Consider the following 18437-nt stretch of genomic DNA (forward strand, 5'->3'; position numbering starts at 1 on the left):
AATAATACACTATATCCATTAAGATGTTTAATAATCTAGTACATGTGATGTCTGCATTACAAAAACATTTAAGGTACATTGCTTATGAAAGCACTGATAGTATGAATACATTTCCCCACCTAATTTTATGGATCAAACAACCCTACTGCATTGATTTATATTGCAGATTCTTGCATTGTGAGCTATAATAGTACTGTAATATTATTTCACAAATTGAGTTTTTTTTCAGTTTATTATTGTAAAAGAAATCTAATTTCAGCAGTAGATCTCCCATAGTTATTGAATTTTTATTTGGAAATATGAACTAGCAGTGAACATATTTCACAGAATTAGGCAAAGTGCACACAGACAGCTACAAAATGTCCTTGTTCTGTCCTGCTGAGGACGTTTCCAGCAAGATTATTGGTGCTTGTGTATATGGGGCCCACACCATACATGAAAGGTTTTGTTATCTGTTTTTGCAGTGTCAATTACTGCGACACTGGTATATACTTTTGTTATTTTTGTATTTGTTATTTCTGATAATCATCCAGGCATGATATTTATACATATTTCTTCAGGCTCTCTGGATAATTTACAGATCAGGTCTGATTTGGCCAAAATCAGGCAAATTAAAAATGCCCCCTAGAGACCAATAACAATAAAGTTAACTGAAAAGAACCATTGTCGACATAAGACACTGTCATATGATAAAAGGCATGTATATGTACCATGTATATAGTTCCATATTCATTCTTCAGAATTGGGGGGGGCATTCAAGCTTTATAGTCTACTAGCTGATGGGGATGCAGTTCAGTTACCAGCGTCCGGAATGCCGGTTGACGGAATCCCGACGCTGGAAGCCCGATAGGTGTCTAAATCCCAAAGCCTATCTTTAGCCAGACACCGAAATCCCCACGGCCGGCATCCCGAATGAAGGCAAGCAGAGAATTGTAGCATGTAGCTGCGAGGTGGGAGGGTTAGGTTTAGGCACCCCTGGTGGGACTTAGGGTTGGGCACCCTCTGGGGAGGGTCAGTGATAGGCTAGGGGGAGGGAGGGTTAGCGTTAGGCACCACCGGGGGAGGTTAGGGTTAGGCACCCCCCGGGAGGGTTCGGTTTAGGGTGCAGGGAGGGGAGGTTAGGTTTAGGCACCCCCGGGAGGGGCTTAGGGTTAGGCATCACCCCGGGAGTTTTAGGGTTAGGCATCACTAAGGCAGGGTTGGGGGGGGGGGGGAGAGGGGAGGGTCAGGCTACTCACCTGCCCCAGCCGGGATCTTCATGCTTCGGACCTTCCGGCGTCTGTATTTCATCTGCTGGGAATAGATCCGGCGGCATTACATACCGATTCCATATGATGTGCCCGGCTTCACCTTAGATATTTACTTTATCCATTTTCATCTCACTACTCCAGTAACACATTAATCCTTCTCCTCTATAGTAATGCATCCCCTCCCTCCAAGGCCATCTCTTCCATTGGGCTTGTTGGGCAGTTGCCCAAGGCCCCGATGCTTGTAGGGGCCCGCCAACCCACCCCCCTGCAGCCGCAGCCAGTTGGTAAATTTGTTATATTTTTATAAACCGGCTGCCTGTGCACTGTATTCTGATCTAACCTCCCCCACCCCATCCCCCCCCGGTGATGAGTACTCACCTCAGTCCCAGTTTCACTTCATCCGCCAGCTTCAGACCAGTCAGACAGTCTCTCTGCATGTGTGGGAGGTCTGATGGGCATGCAGGAAGGTTTAATTTTATTGACCATTTACATTTGTTTCTCGTGAATGGGTGGGTAGGGGCCCCAGTGCATTGCTTTGCCCAGGGCCCACACTGCTGTTAAGACAGCCCTGCCTCCCTCACTGCTATAGTAAGACATTATACTACTTCACCTGTGTCCTAACACTTTCCCTTCCCTCACCTCTATAGTATCACATTCCCGTCTCACTGCTGTTGTAACACATTTTCCTCCCTTACCCGTGTAGTAACACCTCTTCTTCTTTCACCTCTGTAGTAATACATTCATTCCCTCACACCTGTATGAACACATTACCCTCTCTAACCTGTGGCCTAAGAGCTATTGAGTAATCCGTGAAAACACATTTTACCCCTTTGTAGTGCTGTCTGCCTCATAAGCCATGTCAGGATTATACGGCTAGTGATGACTCCAGAGGTGGGTTTGCAGTGCAGTTCAATATTCAAATAGTGGAGCCACACCAACTGCCATTGATGTTTGGCAGCATTTGGAGTGGCAGTTGGTGCGACTCCCCTATTTGAATATTGAAGTGTGCTGCAGCCACGATGAGTCAGTCAGTAATTAAGGACATTGCACAGGAGGAGTAAACATTTTAGCCCTTTTCACCCCCTTAGTAGTCAAATTTCGAAAAATCCCTGCTTAGTAGGTGCCCATGTCATGGAAAGAATGTACTCCCTGAATTTCATGTTTCTAGGTCCAGGGGTTTGAGCTGGGCATTGATGAGTCAGATAGTCAGTCAGGACATTTGATTTGATATATATATAGTAAACTGTGTATGATGTAAATATTTTTTATATGCTGAAAATGTGATGGGTGACTTGCAAAATATTCAGAATGACCTTATTGCAAGTCTGGACATTTTATGGATACCCTTATTTTCATTAAACAAATATCACAGTCACCACTTCAGGGTAGGGTCATTTACTACTTTAGTATCTGAGGGTGAAAATTGTATGTGATGTTAGTTATTGAAACAAAATATTAAACTAAAACTGTTTTGTTGTGGAAAATGAGTCTGACACAATCTGTACCAATCTACCACTTTTCTCTGTTCCGTTTCCATTCTCAGTAATTGCACTACAATATTCAGATCTGCAGGAGACGAGAGGGCAACCATTGTATTATGACATTTTCACAGGAACATGTAAAAGTGCAATGACTCTCCGCCTCCTGCTAAGCACAAGATACAAAAGTGGATAGAGAGAGCAAGGGCAGCTGATAATATTTTGCCCTCTCAGTGGCAAAAAACAACTCTTTTGTGACAATAGCCCCCCAACCCCTCCATATGACAGATTGCCCTCAGTGGCCATGGATTAGCTTTCCCCCCCATCATTAACCCCTATCCCACCCACATGCAAAGCAGGTCATACGGGGACTGATAATCGGTGTCTCTGCTGATGTCTGTAATTGGGATTTTCAGAGGGGTACTTCAATTCCCCTCTTTGCACTTAAATGTAACTTTGTCTGGCTCATGAGCATCAGAATGTCATTTTCATTCTGGGGTTCAACTTTAGCAGTGATGTCGACGGTCACAGAATGCTACATTACTGTCTGAGGGCTGGAGGAGAAGGAGAAGATCCGTTCTACATGTGAGCAAAATGGATCTTCTCTGAAAGCGCAGGGGGCGGATTAGCAGACATGGTCACATGGGATGCTACCGTGTCACGCAGTTACTGTAATAACTGCAACTTTTATCTATTCTTATAAATAATTGGGCCCTTCCTTATGTGTATATACACGTACTAACCACCTCACCTTTTCCATCTTCATTAAATTGTATTATTCACCTTTTTCTTGTTATGAAAATAAATATCAATTCTAAAAGTGTGATTGACAAAAAAATGTATAAAATCATAAGGCGTCAGCAGCTGACATGCAATAAAAATGTATACGCTCTTTCCTTTTCATTTTTCCAGTTGGTAGGGAGAGGGAGGAAAGTTGAGGGGAAAACGAATGGTAATATAGAAAGTAAAGGAGAATCAGGTGGTAATAAAGGAAAACTGTAAAACGATTAAGAGAGAAGTACAAATAGAATTTAAGTTTATGCCCTGCTTACATTTTTGAATTAAACATAACATTCTTGTGTAATTAGAATTTAGTGGAATGTGTTTAAGAAGTTCTTCTCTTGTCATCTCCTAATAATTAAATGCTTTTCAGACGGAGCCTCATTTACAGTACCGGTTTGCTTTAGAAAGTGTTTTTTAAAAGAATACTATTTATTCACAGAGGCCTGTATTCTTTTACTAACATAAATGTGCAGAGCAGCCACCAACCTTACATGCGTGTCTGTGTCTTTCTATTTACCCAAGTATTACAATGTTCATTGTAGCTCCAACTTCCTGTATGTTACAATCCTTGCATTTTCTGCATGATTATAATTACACATTGCTGTATTGTCAATTATCAATTTCAGGGCAAGACACACACGTTATCTGGGTGTTATGGTCGCTAATGTAGCAATGTACACTTGTACTCATCCTGTATTGTATTGTACTGTAAAGCTGCCCATAGAAGAATAGAACATGACGGCAGATCAGAACCACTTGGCCCATCAAGTCTGCCCCATATTTAAACATATTATTACCTCAACCCTTATTGATCCTTATTTCTTCTGAAGGATATCCTTATGTCTATTCCAGGCTCTTATTCAAAGATCTTGTTTGTGTGTCCTGACGAAGGGGCGGAGGCCCTGAAATGTTGACTACCATGTACTAATACACTTTAAATGTTTGCATCTTTGAATAAGAGCCTGGGAGTGCCGTGTCTTTTTTGGAGGTGTGTTTATTTTTACACTGGCACCGAGACGAGATGATTTATAACGACCGAGTGCCGGCAGTCTTGGAAAAGTGTGTGTTTATGTGTGTGTATATATATATATATAATATTGTGACGGCTTGGGGTTAATTAGCTCGGTAGAGGGTGGATTGGTGCAGTGTTTATTTAGGTGCTTAATGAGGGTCCACACACGGCATTCCAGTAAAATAAAGGAAATGGTGCTTTACTTCAGCATGACAGTCAGGAAGCAAGAATAGAAAATAAAAATAACCTAGCCCTCTCTTAGAGCACTAGCTCACTTCTTGAACCCTCACTATTAAAGTGCAGCTAGTCTGCAAACAAAAAGTCCAAAGTCAGCTTAGCTCTGCTTCCTGTAGGTTAACACAGGCTCCGGCCTGGTCTCTAGTTGGCTGACACAACTACACACACATAGTCTGTCTCTATGCCTTCCCTGTATCCTCCAGGTTAGGCCTTGGCTTCCTCAGCCTGCAGCTTCACTGCCTTCTCATCACAGTCTGAGAGTTTGTGGTCCCCCCTTGCCTCCTGCAAGATTCGGACACAGGCCTCCTGGCCTCCCAATGGCTCGCTCAGCTTCACTGGGCTCTCTGACTGGTCTGCCTCACCAGCCCACACCTGAGCTCTCTCCACAATGCAGCCCTTACCCAACTTCCCAGACTCCTTTTCTTCTCTCTGAGGGCGGATCTCTCCTGCCCCACACAGAATCTGCTGCTCACCAGTGCCACCTCTGGTGATACTGCCACAATATATATATATATATATATATATAAAATCTCCATCTGTGTGTGTGTGTATATGTGTATATATATATATATATATATATATATATATGAATATATTTATGTATGTAGATATATAGATATGGAGATGTGTGTGTGTGTGTGTGTATATATATATATATATATATATAATCAGAAAACTCAACACTCACCATGTTTAAACACTCACAATAATGTATAAATAAATAATGGGGTTTTGGTTCATGGATTGATCAATGCATTTAAGCCTGCAGTCCACATCACAGGACCCCACTTCTCTGCAGGTCCTATTTTGTCACACTGATGGAAACCTGGTAGCTGCTATTACGTAGTTTAAATTGGAAAATGTTACCTGGTTTAAAGCTCACCTGCCAGCTAATGGCTTTTAAAGGCAAGGCAGTCACCAAACATAGCTTCTATCATACTACCAAAAAGGCAGCTGACACAGGTTATTATAAACGAGTTTGCACATGGGGTGCATGGGAAAGCTATGATCACAAAAGGTTAATTAAAAATTAGAAAATCCACTGAACTCGCCACTCCCAGATTTGGGGTGCAGACCTGCACTCACCATTCCCAGGCATGGGCTACAAGTGGCTTGTGACCACATTGCTGAGTTTTCTGATTCTATTTATTTGAGCACTCACCATTGTTAAATCACTCACAATAATGTATAAATAAATAATGGGGTTTTGGTTCATGGATTGATCAATGCATTTAAGCCTGCAGCACACATCATGGGACCCCACTTCTCTGCAGGTCCTACACTATCTGTCACACTGATGGAAACCTGGTAGCTGCTATCACATAGTTTAAACTGAAAAATGTTACATATGTATATATATATATATATGTATGTATATGTATGTATATATATATATATATGTGTATATATATGTATATATGTGTATATATATATATATATATATATATATATATATATATATTAGGGGTGTGCACCGGCCACTTTTCGTGTTTTGGATCTGGATCTTTCTTCGTGTTTTGGATCTATCTAGATTGGTTTTGCCAAAACCACCCTTCCGTGTTTTGGGTATTTTCATATTTTGGCCTATATTCACCACCACAGAAAAGAATAATTAAACATTTTTTTGGGAGTGCACTTTGGGGTTTACACCACCCTTTAACAGACTTATGGGACACAGGCGCACGCTTGGCGCTGCTCCTTTGTTGATGCCCGTGCAGCCACAGTGCACACAATTCACAAACACAGAAAATAATTTTTTATTTTGTTTGGAGTGCACTTTGGGGTTACAGCACCCTTTAACGGGCAAGCCAGCCGGCCCTTGATTTATGACACAGGTCACGCTTGGCGCTACTTTGTTGCTACACGTGCGGCTACTGCGCACACAATTCACAAACACAAATTTTTTTTTTTGTTGGAGTGCACTTTGGGGGAGCACCCCCGATGGACAGGTCACCCCCTGGACAACACTACAGCACCCCTTTAGGACTACAGCCTTTATGGGACACTGCACAACACAGTCCAGCCAGCCCCTATAGACTTTGGAGTGGACCCAGCCCCTATAGACAACTGACTGCACAACACAGCCCAGCCAGCCCCTATGGATCCCCTATGGACAATAGCAGCACAACACTGCACAGTCATCCCCTATGGACTGAGTGGACACAGCCCCTATGGACAAGAGCAGCACAACCCAGCCCAGCCAGCCCTAGCTCCCAGCCTCCCTCTTCACTGTCCACAGCCAGAGTGAGAAATAGTGCCGACGCGGGGACCTTTTATGGAATCCAAAACCCGCGACATCCGGAAGGCGGGATGATGATGCTTTGCCTCGATTTCAGTTCCGAGTCAGGCGGGATCACCCGAGCCTGACTCTGTTCCCGACTTGGATCGCGGGGGCTCGGATTTCAGAAATCCTCAACAGAAAAACTTTTGCCATCGGCGCTAACAATAATATACTGCAAATTTATGTGTGTGCAGCAAATAAAACAAAACGGGATTTTGTCATGATCTATATCTAGGAGGTGAGTACATTTAACTGCAATGTAATGATGTGCTGGGCATATATGCTAGGGGTCCCTTGATGCTGGGCTGCAGGCTTAAATGCTTTGATCAAATCATGACAAAATCCCCTTTTGTTTTATTTGCTGCACACACATAAAATTGCAGTATATTATTGTTAGCGCCGATAGCAAAAGTTTTTCTGTTTTGTATACATATATGGCATTAATATTGCCATGCTGCTGGTACCATGTATGATATGGGTGGAACCGAGCGCGGGCATATTTCTTTTCTGATATGTACATCCATCTTTGTGTGTGTGTGTATATATATATATATATATATATATATATATATATATATATATATACAGTCAGGTGCATAAATATTGGGACAGAATTTTCATATTTTGGCCTCTATTCACCACAACAATGGCTTTGAAATGAAACAAATAAGATGTGCTTTAACTGCAGACCTTCAGATTTAATTTGAGGGTAATTACATCCAAACCAGGTGAACGGTGTAGGAATTACAACGGTTTCTATATGTGCCTCCCAGTTTTTAAGGGGCCAAAAGTAATGGGACAAACTAAACAATCCTAAATCTAACTTTCACTTTTTAATACTTTGTTGCAAATCCTTTGCAGGCAATTACAGCCTGAAGTCTGGAACGCATAGACATCACCAGACGCTGGGTTTCATCCCTGGTGATGCTCTGCCAGGCCTCTACTGCAAATGTCTTCAGTTCCTGCTTGTTCTTAGGGCATTTTCCATTCAGTTTTGTCTTCATCAAGTGAAATGCATGCTCAATCGGATTCAGGTCAGGGGATTGACTTGGCCATTGCATAACATTCCACTTTTTAGCCTTAAAAAACTCTTTGGTTGCTTTTGCAGTATGCTTTGGGTCATTGTCCATCTGCACTGTGAAGCGCCGTCCAATGAGTTCTGAAGCATTTGACTGAATATGAGCATATAATATTGCCCGAAACACTTCAGAATTTATTCTGCTGCTTTTGTCAGCAGTCCCATCATCAATAAATAAAAGGGAACGAGTTCCATTGGCAGCCATACATGCCCACGCCATGACACTACCACAACCATGCTTCATTGATGAGGTGGTATGTTTTGGATCATGAGCAGTTCCTTTCCTTCTCGATACTCTTCTCTTCCCATCACTCTGGTACAAGTTGATCTTTGTCTCATCTGTCCATAGGATGTTGTTCCAGAACTGCAATGGCTTTTTTAGATGTTGTTCGGCAAACTCTAATCTGGTCTTCCTGTTTTTGAGGCTCACCAATGGTTTACAACTTGTGGTAAACCCTCTATATTCACTCTTGTGAAGTCTTCTCTTGATTGTTGACTTTGACACATATACACCTACCTCCCGGAGAGTGTACTTGATTTGGCCAAGGGGTTTTTCTTCACCAGGGAAATAATTCTTCTGTCATCCACCACAGTTGTTTTCTGTGGTCTTCCGGGTCTTTTGATGTTGCTGAGCTCTCCGGTGTGTTCTTTCTTTTTAAGGATGTTCCAAACAGTTGATTTGGCCACACCTAATGTTTTTGCTATCTCTCTGATGGGTTTGTTTTGATTTTTCAGCCTTACGATGGCTTGCTTCACTGATAGTGACAGCTTTTTGGATCTCATATTGAGAGTCGACAGCAACTGATTCCAAATGCAAATGTCACACCTAGAATAAACTCCAGACCTTTTACCTGCTTAATTGATAATGAAATAACGAGGGAATAGCCCACACCTGTCCATGAAATAGCTTTTGAGTTGATAGCCCCATTACTTTTGGCCCATTAAAAAGTGGGAGGCACATATAGAAACTAGTACCGTTGTAATTCCTACACCGTTCACCTGATTTGGATGTAATTACCCTCAAATTAAATCTGAAAGTCTGCAGTTAAAGCACATCTTGTTTGTTTCATTTCTAAGCCATTGTGGTGGTGAATAGAGGCCAAAATATGAAAATTCAGTCAATGTCCCAATATTTATGCACCTGACTGTGTGTGTGTGTGTGTGTGTGTATATATATATATATATATATATATCTACATACATAAATATATATATATTATATATATATTTATTGTTTGATTTAAGGGGGGCAGTTGCAGGCACCTATCAAACATTGGTGGGCAGTGTGGGACGTTGGTTATATAGTGGGGGTCATTGGTTGGCAATGGGGCCCTTTTTTTTACTATACTTACCTTTAAATGAAGTTTCCCTGCTCTGTCCCTGCTGCTGCGTCTGTACAGCTCTGCACCACGCTAAGGAATGATCTAAAATGGAGAACAGGGAGTGGCTATGACGCATCTGGTCGTTGGTCGTTCCGTCTTTGAAAATTTGAATGATAACGATGTCCAATAACGACGGATTAACAGGCAAAACAGGATGACTGAAACGACCGGCGGGATCGCGCAACACTGGTCGTTTAGGGCATTGTACTGCACAATTTGCACATTATTTCCAAGCGATTGAGCGATAACCACGGTCGTTATTGCTCAATCGCTAGGTTTAATCGCCTAGTGGATAGGCAGCATAAGTCACTGTTCAACCGATTTGTTTATGTACTTTGTAAGGCGCTGCCGAACACTTGTGGCACCATATAAATAATGATAATAATATAATAATAAACACCATGGAACTGAATGACCATTATAATATTAACTAATGTAAAAAATCATTCAGGCATGGAACTATTCCAGTGATATGAAGCACTGGAGATACACAGCTGCCAAGTGACAGGTTAGAGAGTTCTGTACTTCTCAGTGGAACTCTTATGTGTTTAAAAGCATACAGTACTTGCCTACCCTCCCGAAACATCCAAGAGACTCCTGTATCCTTGGTGGCTCTCCCCGAGGCAACCCACTTGCAGGGTCACTGACTACCATGGTATATGTTTATAGTACCACTCTACAAGTCACAGATAGGCTCTATAAAATCCAATAGATGGACATATGCAGAAACTTGCATAAAAGGACTAGCAATCTCCAAGTACTGTAGCAGTGAAAAAGTAAATTTAATCTAACATTTTGTTCGGTAAAGAAACAATGTTTAAATGTACTTATTAATTTCTTCATGTAGGTCCTGGTCTCTTTCTATATAAATATACAGTATTTGTGAAATTAAACAGTATGCCCCATGCAGGGCTGAAACTAGGATATCTGTCACCCGGTGAAAGGCAGTAATTTTGCGCCCCCTCCCTTCCCGTACCTGGATTTTGTTCTTGCTCCTCCATAAGGCAGTGCACTAGTCAGACATCCCTGGTATAGTGACTTACATTATACAACACACGATAATGCCCATTACACATTATGCCACACACTGTAATGCCTATTACCAAAGTGCCACTTACATATTTGCCCGACACCATTTTATGCCCCACAGTAAGGCTTCTAATTACTTTAAAATTACCTGCTGCTTTTCAGGGTTTTTATGCTCATTACCAGGGGTTCCATGCTCGTTGTCGGGGGTTTCATGCTTGTTGCCATGGGGTTTCATGCTCGTTGTCAAGGGGTTTCATGCTCATTGCCAGGAGGTTTCATACTCGTTGCCAGTGGGTTTCATACTCATTGCCAGGGGGTTTCATGCTCATTGTCAGGGGTTTCATGCTCGTTGCCAGATGGTTTCATGCTTGTTGCCAGGGGTTTCATGCTCATTGCCAGGAGGTTTCATACTCGTTGCCAGTGGGTTTCATACTCATTGCCAGGGGGTTTCATGCTCATTGTCAGGGGTTTCATGCTCGTTGCCAGATGGTTTCATGCTTGTTGCCAGGGGTTTCATGCTCATTGCCAGGAGGTTTCATACTCGTTGCCAGTGGGTTTAATACTCATTGCCAGGGGGTTTCATACTCATTGCCAGGGGGTTTCATGCTCGTTGCCAGATGGTTTCATGCTCGTTGCCAGGGTTTTCATGCTCATTGCCAGGAGGTTTCATACTCGTTGCCAGTGGGTTTCATGCTCATTGCCAGGGGGTTTCATGCTCATTGTCAGAGGTTTCATGCTCGTTGGCAGATGGTTTCATGCTTGTTGCCAGGGTTTTCATGCTCATTGCCATGGGTTTTCATGCTCGTTGCCAGGGGGTTTCATGCTCATTGCCATGGGGTTTATATTAATTGCCAGGGGGTTTCATGCTCATTGCCAGGGGGTTTATGCTCATTGCCAGGGGGTTTCACGGGAGAAGATGTAGCTTTCTGCATCTTCTCCCGGCAGCGCCAGCATTCCCGGCACTTCCGGGAACGCTATGTGCATTGTACTAGCCTAACAGACACTAGAGTCCAGTAGGACCTCTAGCATCTGTCTTCTCCTCGGCAGCGGACATTTTTGGATGGCCGTTTTCAGCAGAGCCCATGCAGACGGAGCCGTCTGCATGGAATCTGCAGCCTCCAAGTCATCGCGCACTACAAGACTGCGCGGTGCATGCAGGGGCTGAGTCAGCCCTTTTTCACCCAATGCACCTCTAGCCCCCCCCTAGTTGCGGCCCTGCCCCATGTTCTCTTTCACTAAAAGAGAACAAGATGAGAACAATTCTGAATAGTGTTTAATACTAATAAATACTGTATATAGCTAAAATTGTTTTTACAGCAATTTCGTAAAGAAAAGCTGTTAATTACAAAGGCAATTGTCCTTTGGGAATATCCTTATAAATGCACTTGATCCAGAAACTAAGATTTTATAGCAGCTCCTCTCTCAATTCCTAAACTGGTCAGCAGCAAAAGGAAGAGGTGGCACATTGAAGTATAAAAATGGTGGATCAAACTGAATGAAATGCTAATCACAAGAAAGCAAATTCTGCTTCACTTGAATTATTTAGGATGGGAGTGGGAGAAGTTCAACGGAGTGTGTGTGTTTGTGTGCATTAAATGTAGCACCCATGGCCAGAGCCTGGGAAGGACTTACACCAACACACTGCTTCATATACATTTTCTTTTATTGATTTAAAGTTTACATGGCAAAATGACAGTACAATTCTTTTATACTTTTGAAGAAAATCCATACGAGATTGAAAATTATCATTGGGACATTTTTCACATGTAAACTTTACATCAACAAAAGAAAATTTGATTTGAAGCAGTGTTGGTACAAGTCCTTCCCAGGCTCTGGCCATGGGTCCTACATTTAATGCACACCCCCACTCTAGCTGGCACCACCCTTTCTCTGCTTTTCTCCTCTACCATTATGACTCTATCCTAACCCTTCCCCCCCAATCGTGGTTCCATCCCATCCCCAACAAATGGAAAACTAATGGCGCTTGTGATCAATCCAGAATGGTATACAATGTGCACCAAACCTCCTAAAATTTAAGGGGCAGCCCAGCTTGTGATCCCTTGCTGTATCAAGGTGTAATTTGAATATTATACAAAAAACATTAACACCAATATGAAAATAGTATTTTCTTGTGTGCTGTATTTGGACCAGTACCACGGGTAGGTGAAAATAGTGCTTATCTGAACCAATTTAGCAACATTTTTGAAGCAGAGATAGGTCTCCAGGTCAAATTAGGATAAATTAGATTTTTCATATAGATTTCAATCCAAAAAAAGAAAAAAGATGGAAATCATAGCATACCATCCTTTTTATAAACAAAAGTACTTTGATAAGCCAACAACCATTATACAAAAAATTCTAAAAGTCCAAAAAACTTCTCCAAAAACCTCCAACTCGTTAAAGGAAGATAGCCAGACCACTGGACTCCCAGAACTGGAAAGCACACGCCAAGCCAACACGTTTAATCTGCACATGGGTACAGTGTCAATAGAACTTTAGCATGGGTATACAGTATATAATACAATAAAACCATAGACAGGGTTGGATGGGTTCTTTGGCAATTTGCTGCAGGAGCAAGCGGTGGTGAGTCTAAGGGGGGAAGGCAACAGCTCTCCATGATCCTTTACCTATCGCATGGGTGAGCAAACAATAGTCACTGAAAGAGACAAGAAAACAAAGGGCACAGGTGGCATGGGTAATATTGCCTGGATAACAAGAGGGAAGAGAGCCCTGACCAAGAGCTTACAAAATAATGATTTCTTGATTCTGTGCCAACTAATCTATATACAAAAGAAGTGGATATTCTTTCATCCTTTCTGTTGAATAAATGTCCAGCATGGTGGAGCTACTGTTATTATCAGTATCTCACACTTGTCAATGACTTGTTAGTTTTCCCAGTGTTGCAAAATAGCAGGGAGATGTATATGCTTAGTTAGCTGATAGTGCTGTTCTTATACCTTGTGAAACCTAAATAAACATGAGCCAATGAGGTGACATGTCTACTTTAGTCACTATACAGCCCAATATTGGTGATATGCGATCATCTTCAAACCACATTTACAAAGATGTCCAATGCTGATCTGATTTTAATCTGATTACTATGAGCTGTGATCACAGAAATTAAGCAAGATAATTTGTTTAAATACAAGAACACACAAACACCTTGTGATAGTCCTCTGTAAGACATCCATTTCACCTTGTACTGTATCTTCAAAAGTTATTTAACTATCTAGTGAAATTACCTTCTATAATGAATGTATTTAACACTCTTCTTTCAGGATTGGGAATTTCCACATTTTATGGGTGATGTTGATGTCAATCTGCCTGGATTACCTACTGCTCACATGCAATTCAAGCTACCACACTTTCAACGGATATTTAAAGAAGAGTACCATATACATATTACAGGTATGTTTTCATGTTGGGGAAGGGATCATGATCACAGTGATAATACCATTATTTCTGTTTATGAGCACATTTTGTGTTTTGCAGGTGTTTATGAACATCCCATGCTCAGTACTGTGTAGATGGATTGGTGCAATTCAGTTGCTATCTTCACTGAAATAATATTAACTTGTAATGTCTACAAAATAAGAATATACAGACACAATTGCTACAAGTCATAGTGGCCTCACCTTACGTCTTTGAGCGGCTCCCCCATTCAGTGTTGGACTGGGGCGTGAAGGGCCCATCAGGGGAATGCAGTGATTGGGGTGTGGCCAGCCTCCAAATTGGGTCTGGGCCCCTTAAAATATATAGATATGGTAAATATTGCTAGTGAATGCATAATAATGTACCAGATTAATAACAGCAATACATTGTAGAAAATACACCAAAGTCCTGTGCAATATAATACAAGTGCACAGTCTGGAACCTGATCCCTAGAGGAGGGGGTGGGCCCCCTGTGGCACATCTGTGGCCATCTTTATGGACATAATTGGACAGCACTGATCTGGTGGAGGATAAACTATTGATTCTGCAGTACATGCAGTTTGTTAGAATGGGAATTTATTCTTCTTTACTCAAAATTCAGCAATTAAATTACTCTCTGGATCAATAAGTAATGGTTATACTTTAGCATGCCATTGCATTAATATAAATCTTCATGGTACAAAAAACAACCCAATGCTTAAATAAATAAATCATCATACTGTGTAGAGCTAATATAAAGTTCCTATCCAGTTTAAGCTACAAATGTGTCCACATACATCTTACCTCCGTGTGCTACAAGTTGCGTTACACATAATGCATGAGCACCGTGTGACTCAGCGCCAAGCATCTTTTCATGCAACTTTTTCCCTTCAAATATGTTTTATTGGCACAGTGAACAGGATGCACAAGCAGTTTCTGTTGATTAAAATGATATGCAGCATGCCTATATTCTGTGTGCAACTGCGTGTGTATCTGTATGCGAAACTCTACATAACAGTGCCACAGCCTCTGACACTGTAACCATAGCATTTTGCATGTAGATACACCCGCAGTGTGTCCTATTTGCATCGTTGTCTGTGTGGGTGTGTCCACGCGTTACATGACCTGATTATTGGCACTTTGGGGCATGCCCAGCGCTTCGGGAGCTACTGTGCTGCGCCCTGTAACTCACTTGCTGCCCCAAGCGCCGGGATCTGTCACGCCTCATCACTCATGGACCAGCCCGTGTGACGGGGTCCATCTTGCCACCAAGCATTGTGACTTACTGGGCACCACAGGTGGTTGGGCAGTACGGCATACGGCTACTAATCTCTTAAAGGTACACTGTACCACCTTATTTGCACTACTGACTGTAAATGATTAAAGAAATCCTGAAAGCATGAGCTGTTGGGGCTGCATGAGGACTTGATTTAGGAAACATTGCCTTACATTAAGGCCTATGGTGAGTTTTACTAACTCCAAGCTTGGTTGATAAGTTTATTTCCAACAAGTAGACCATTCAATGAAAATATGAAATGATCCTAATCCTTTCATATAAAACTACACATTTGTCTAGGCTACTGTAAATCCCACTTTCTATTTACAAGTCTACCTGTCGTATATCTGTGTTTTATAACCAAGATGCTTTATTACTTTCTCAGGAATTTGGAGTTGACGCTTAATTGACATATTGTTCTTGCATACAGGTAAATGGTTTAACTATGGAATTATCTTTCTTGTATTGATCCTTGATCTTAATATGTGGAAGAATCAAATCTTTTACAAGCCATCAGCATATGGTCAGTATTTAGGCCCAGGGCAGAAGATCTATACAGTGGAAGATACTGAGAGTTTACAGAATCTTAATCAGACCACTTTATCCTGGGAGTGGAGGTCCAACAACACCGACCCATATACTAATAGAAGCTATGTTGATGGAGACATGTTCTTACACAGCAGGTTTATTGGAGCAAGCCTGAATGTAAAATGCTTGGCTTTCGTTCCAAGCCTTATGGCCTTTGTGCTATTTGGTTTCTTTATTTCATTCTTTGGGCGGTTTCAGAAAAGTGAACAAGGTATGGAGAATAAAGATAAATCATACAAACGCATCAACAGAAAATCTCCTTCTGAGCACAGCAAGGAAATGGGAATGACCATAGAGAACCTTCAAGCTGTTGTAGAGGAGCCCTTATGCCTACATGATCCAACACTTACATCGACCTGGACAAAGGAAAGTGAAATTGTGTGTTACTCTCACCCTGCAACAGAGTCAGAACATCTTGCACAGCCAGCTACAGACATTGCTGCTTATGAGGATCCAATGAGTTAACCATATTACAACCAACCATGGCAATAATATATCATTTTGTGTTAGATTTACCTTTTGTAATGTTCATGTGCATTATGGGGCTGATACAAAGTTGAATACAGGTCCGTTAACAGAAGGTAATTTGCGCCTCTTCTCATGGCATATGCTCCAGAACCAAGTGTACACAACTACCGGCCATGCTAAGTCATAAATAATTCAGTAACATCTTCAATACTGGCTTAAGGGGCATTACTGGGTTGTAACAGGGTGTTTGGACACAGGCAAACTTGAGAGTGGGCATGTTGACAAAATTGTTGCATAAGCATAAATGTTCATGTTTTCAGACAGACTTTTCGTGCCAAGTTTAGGGTTGGGGCAAGTGCCTACTGATAAAATAGTGCCGAGTCTGGACATGGAGATGCGTAAAACTCTGTATACTGGCAAATATCTGCATTTCGTTCCATTCACGCAGTTGCTGCCGACTAGTATTCAACGCTGCATCGACCCAAATGTTTACAAAATGTGCCCATAGGTTATTAATTTAACCGGTGCTCAAAAATGTAAAACCTGCACATTTTTGTATGTTGCTATACTGTATGTGCCTATATTTAACATTCCTTAGGAAGTAGGTTTGCACCCAACTTGTAAGACAATAGGGCTTATTTTAATAAAATGATGCAGAATGTAATGACGTGCTGTCACCTTTATCAAGGAAGCTGATAGAAATTTTAAGCAATCAGAAAAGAGAAAACTAGCATCTGATGAGGTTGATTATGAGTGACAGCATATGCTCTGCTTGTAGTTAACTATTATATAAGACCTATACTGTTTATAGACGTGCACATTTGTAAAGAAATTTTACTCTTGAACTTAACAAGATGTGCCTTGATAGTAAAATATTTTTTTATAAGCAACATTTTGAGATATATTTTTTATATTTTATGTTGTGCATTTTCTCATTTTTTTTTGCTTAATATTATAACACTTTAGCAACTCATGACATAAATAACTCGTAGTAATTAATTTAAAACAAAGAAAAAAATAATATAAATCATTCACAGATTGATAAAGTGAATACATTTCGAAAAATAGTGATGTAAACTATTAAGTGTACATTGTTTCGTGCATGGATGTAGTTAATGGAATTTTAGAACTCAAGTGTTATTATATAAGAAACTGTCTAGATAAGTCTGACGTGTATAGCACTGTGGAAAGAATGTACCTCTACACTTATATGGGAAATATATATAACGATTTAGGTGATCATTGTGTTTAATGTTACAAGTCAAAATGTAATGTAATTAAATTGCACTTAAATGTTCACATTGATTTGTAGAACCTGACTAAATTCATAGGTGGTAATGTAGGCTTTGTTAAAGGTGGTTAAGACCATATTTTAATGTATAAGTTGCCTTATCATCCATTAGGTACAATATAAAGCAATGGTGGATATGCCATAATACAATTGTGCTTATTAGAGGCATCTCTATTATTTTACCAATAAAAAAACATAAATTTTAAATAGTAATTATTTATTAGCATATTGTTTTGGGGAGACCTACATATGGATGTAAATTGAGCCGGAATTCATATGCAGCTTAGGTGTGGTAAATGCATGATGAATTTTTATGATAACATTGTCATCTATTTTGTTTATATTGATGCTTTAATAACACCCAAATGTCAATTTTGTTTGTAAGTGTGTAAACCTGTAACCTAAATCACATTATGGGGGATATGTAATATGGTGAGAGTTTTGAAAAGCAGAGCAATGTCAGCTGCAATAGTTTAAAAGACAAAACCCTCTTGCCTTGTTGAAGAAGTGTATTTAAGTAATTCAGTCATATTTGCCTTGGATATCAGTATACATGCCTTCTTGGATAGTGAGTGTGAGAGCTTCTATATCACGTCCTTCAATATAGAATCAAAGAAAGCAAAATATATAAATTCCTATGGTATAATTAGTCTATTAACGAATATCTCTAACCAAAGCTTAAAATGTAGTGGAGTTCAGTGTATTAAGATAAGATGTATACCATTACATACATGGGGAGCTCCATGTTCCCAAATTACAGTGGTCCTGGAAGCTTTTAAAAGTCTATCTCTACTGTGCTGTCACTCACGTGGTTGAAACAGACAGGGGCAGATTCAATTCCCGCAGCAAATTGTCAGCACTGCTCTATTCAGT

At 40.8% G+C, this 18437-nt stretch overlaps 1 protein-coding gene across 2 annotated transcripts in view; it reads left to right on the forward strand.

The window, feature by feature from the left end:
- The window catches only part of TMEM117 (transmembrane protein 117), a 493666-nt gene extending 475967 nt beyond the window's left edge, over positions 1-17699 (forward strand). For both annotated transcript variants that reach the window (XM_088458029.1, XM_088458025.1), the window contains exons 7-8: positions 13809-13938; positions 15648-17699. In XM_088458029.1, the coding sequence (XP_088314155.1) occupies positions 13809-13938; positions 15648-16270 (753 nt within the window). In that variant the 3' untranslated portion in view covers positions 16271-17699. The remainder of the gene's footprint in view (positions 1-13808; positions 13939-15647) is intronic.
- Positions 17700-18437: the final 738 nt, after the last annotated feature.

The sequence above is a fragment of the Taudactylus pleione genome, unplaced genomic scaffold, assembly GCF_031769625.1.
Source record: "Taudactylus pleione unplaced genomic scaffold, aTauple2 ptg000041l, whole genome shotgun sequence".
Lineage (NCBI taxonomy): Eukaryota > Metazoa > Chordata > Amphibia > Anura > Myobatrachidae > Taudactylus > Taudactylus pleione.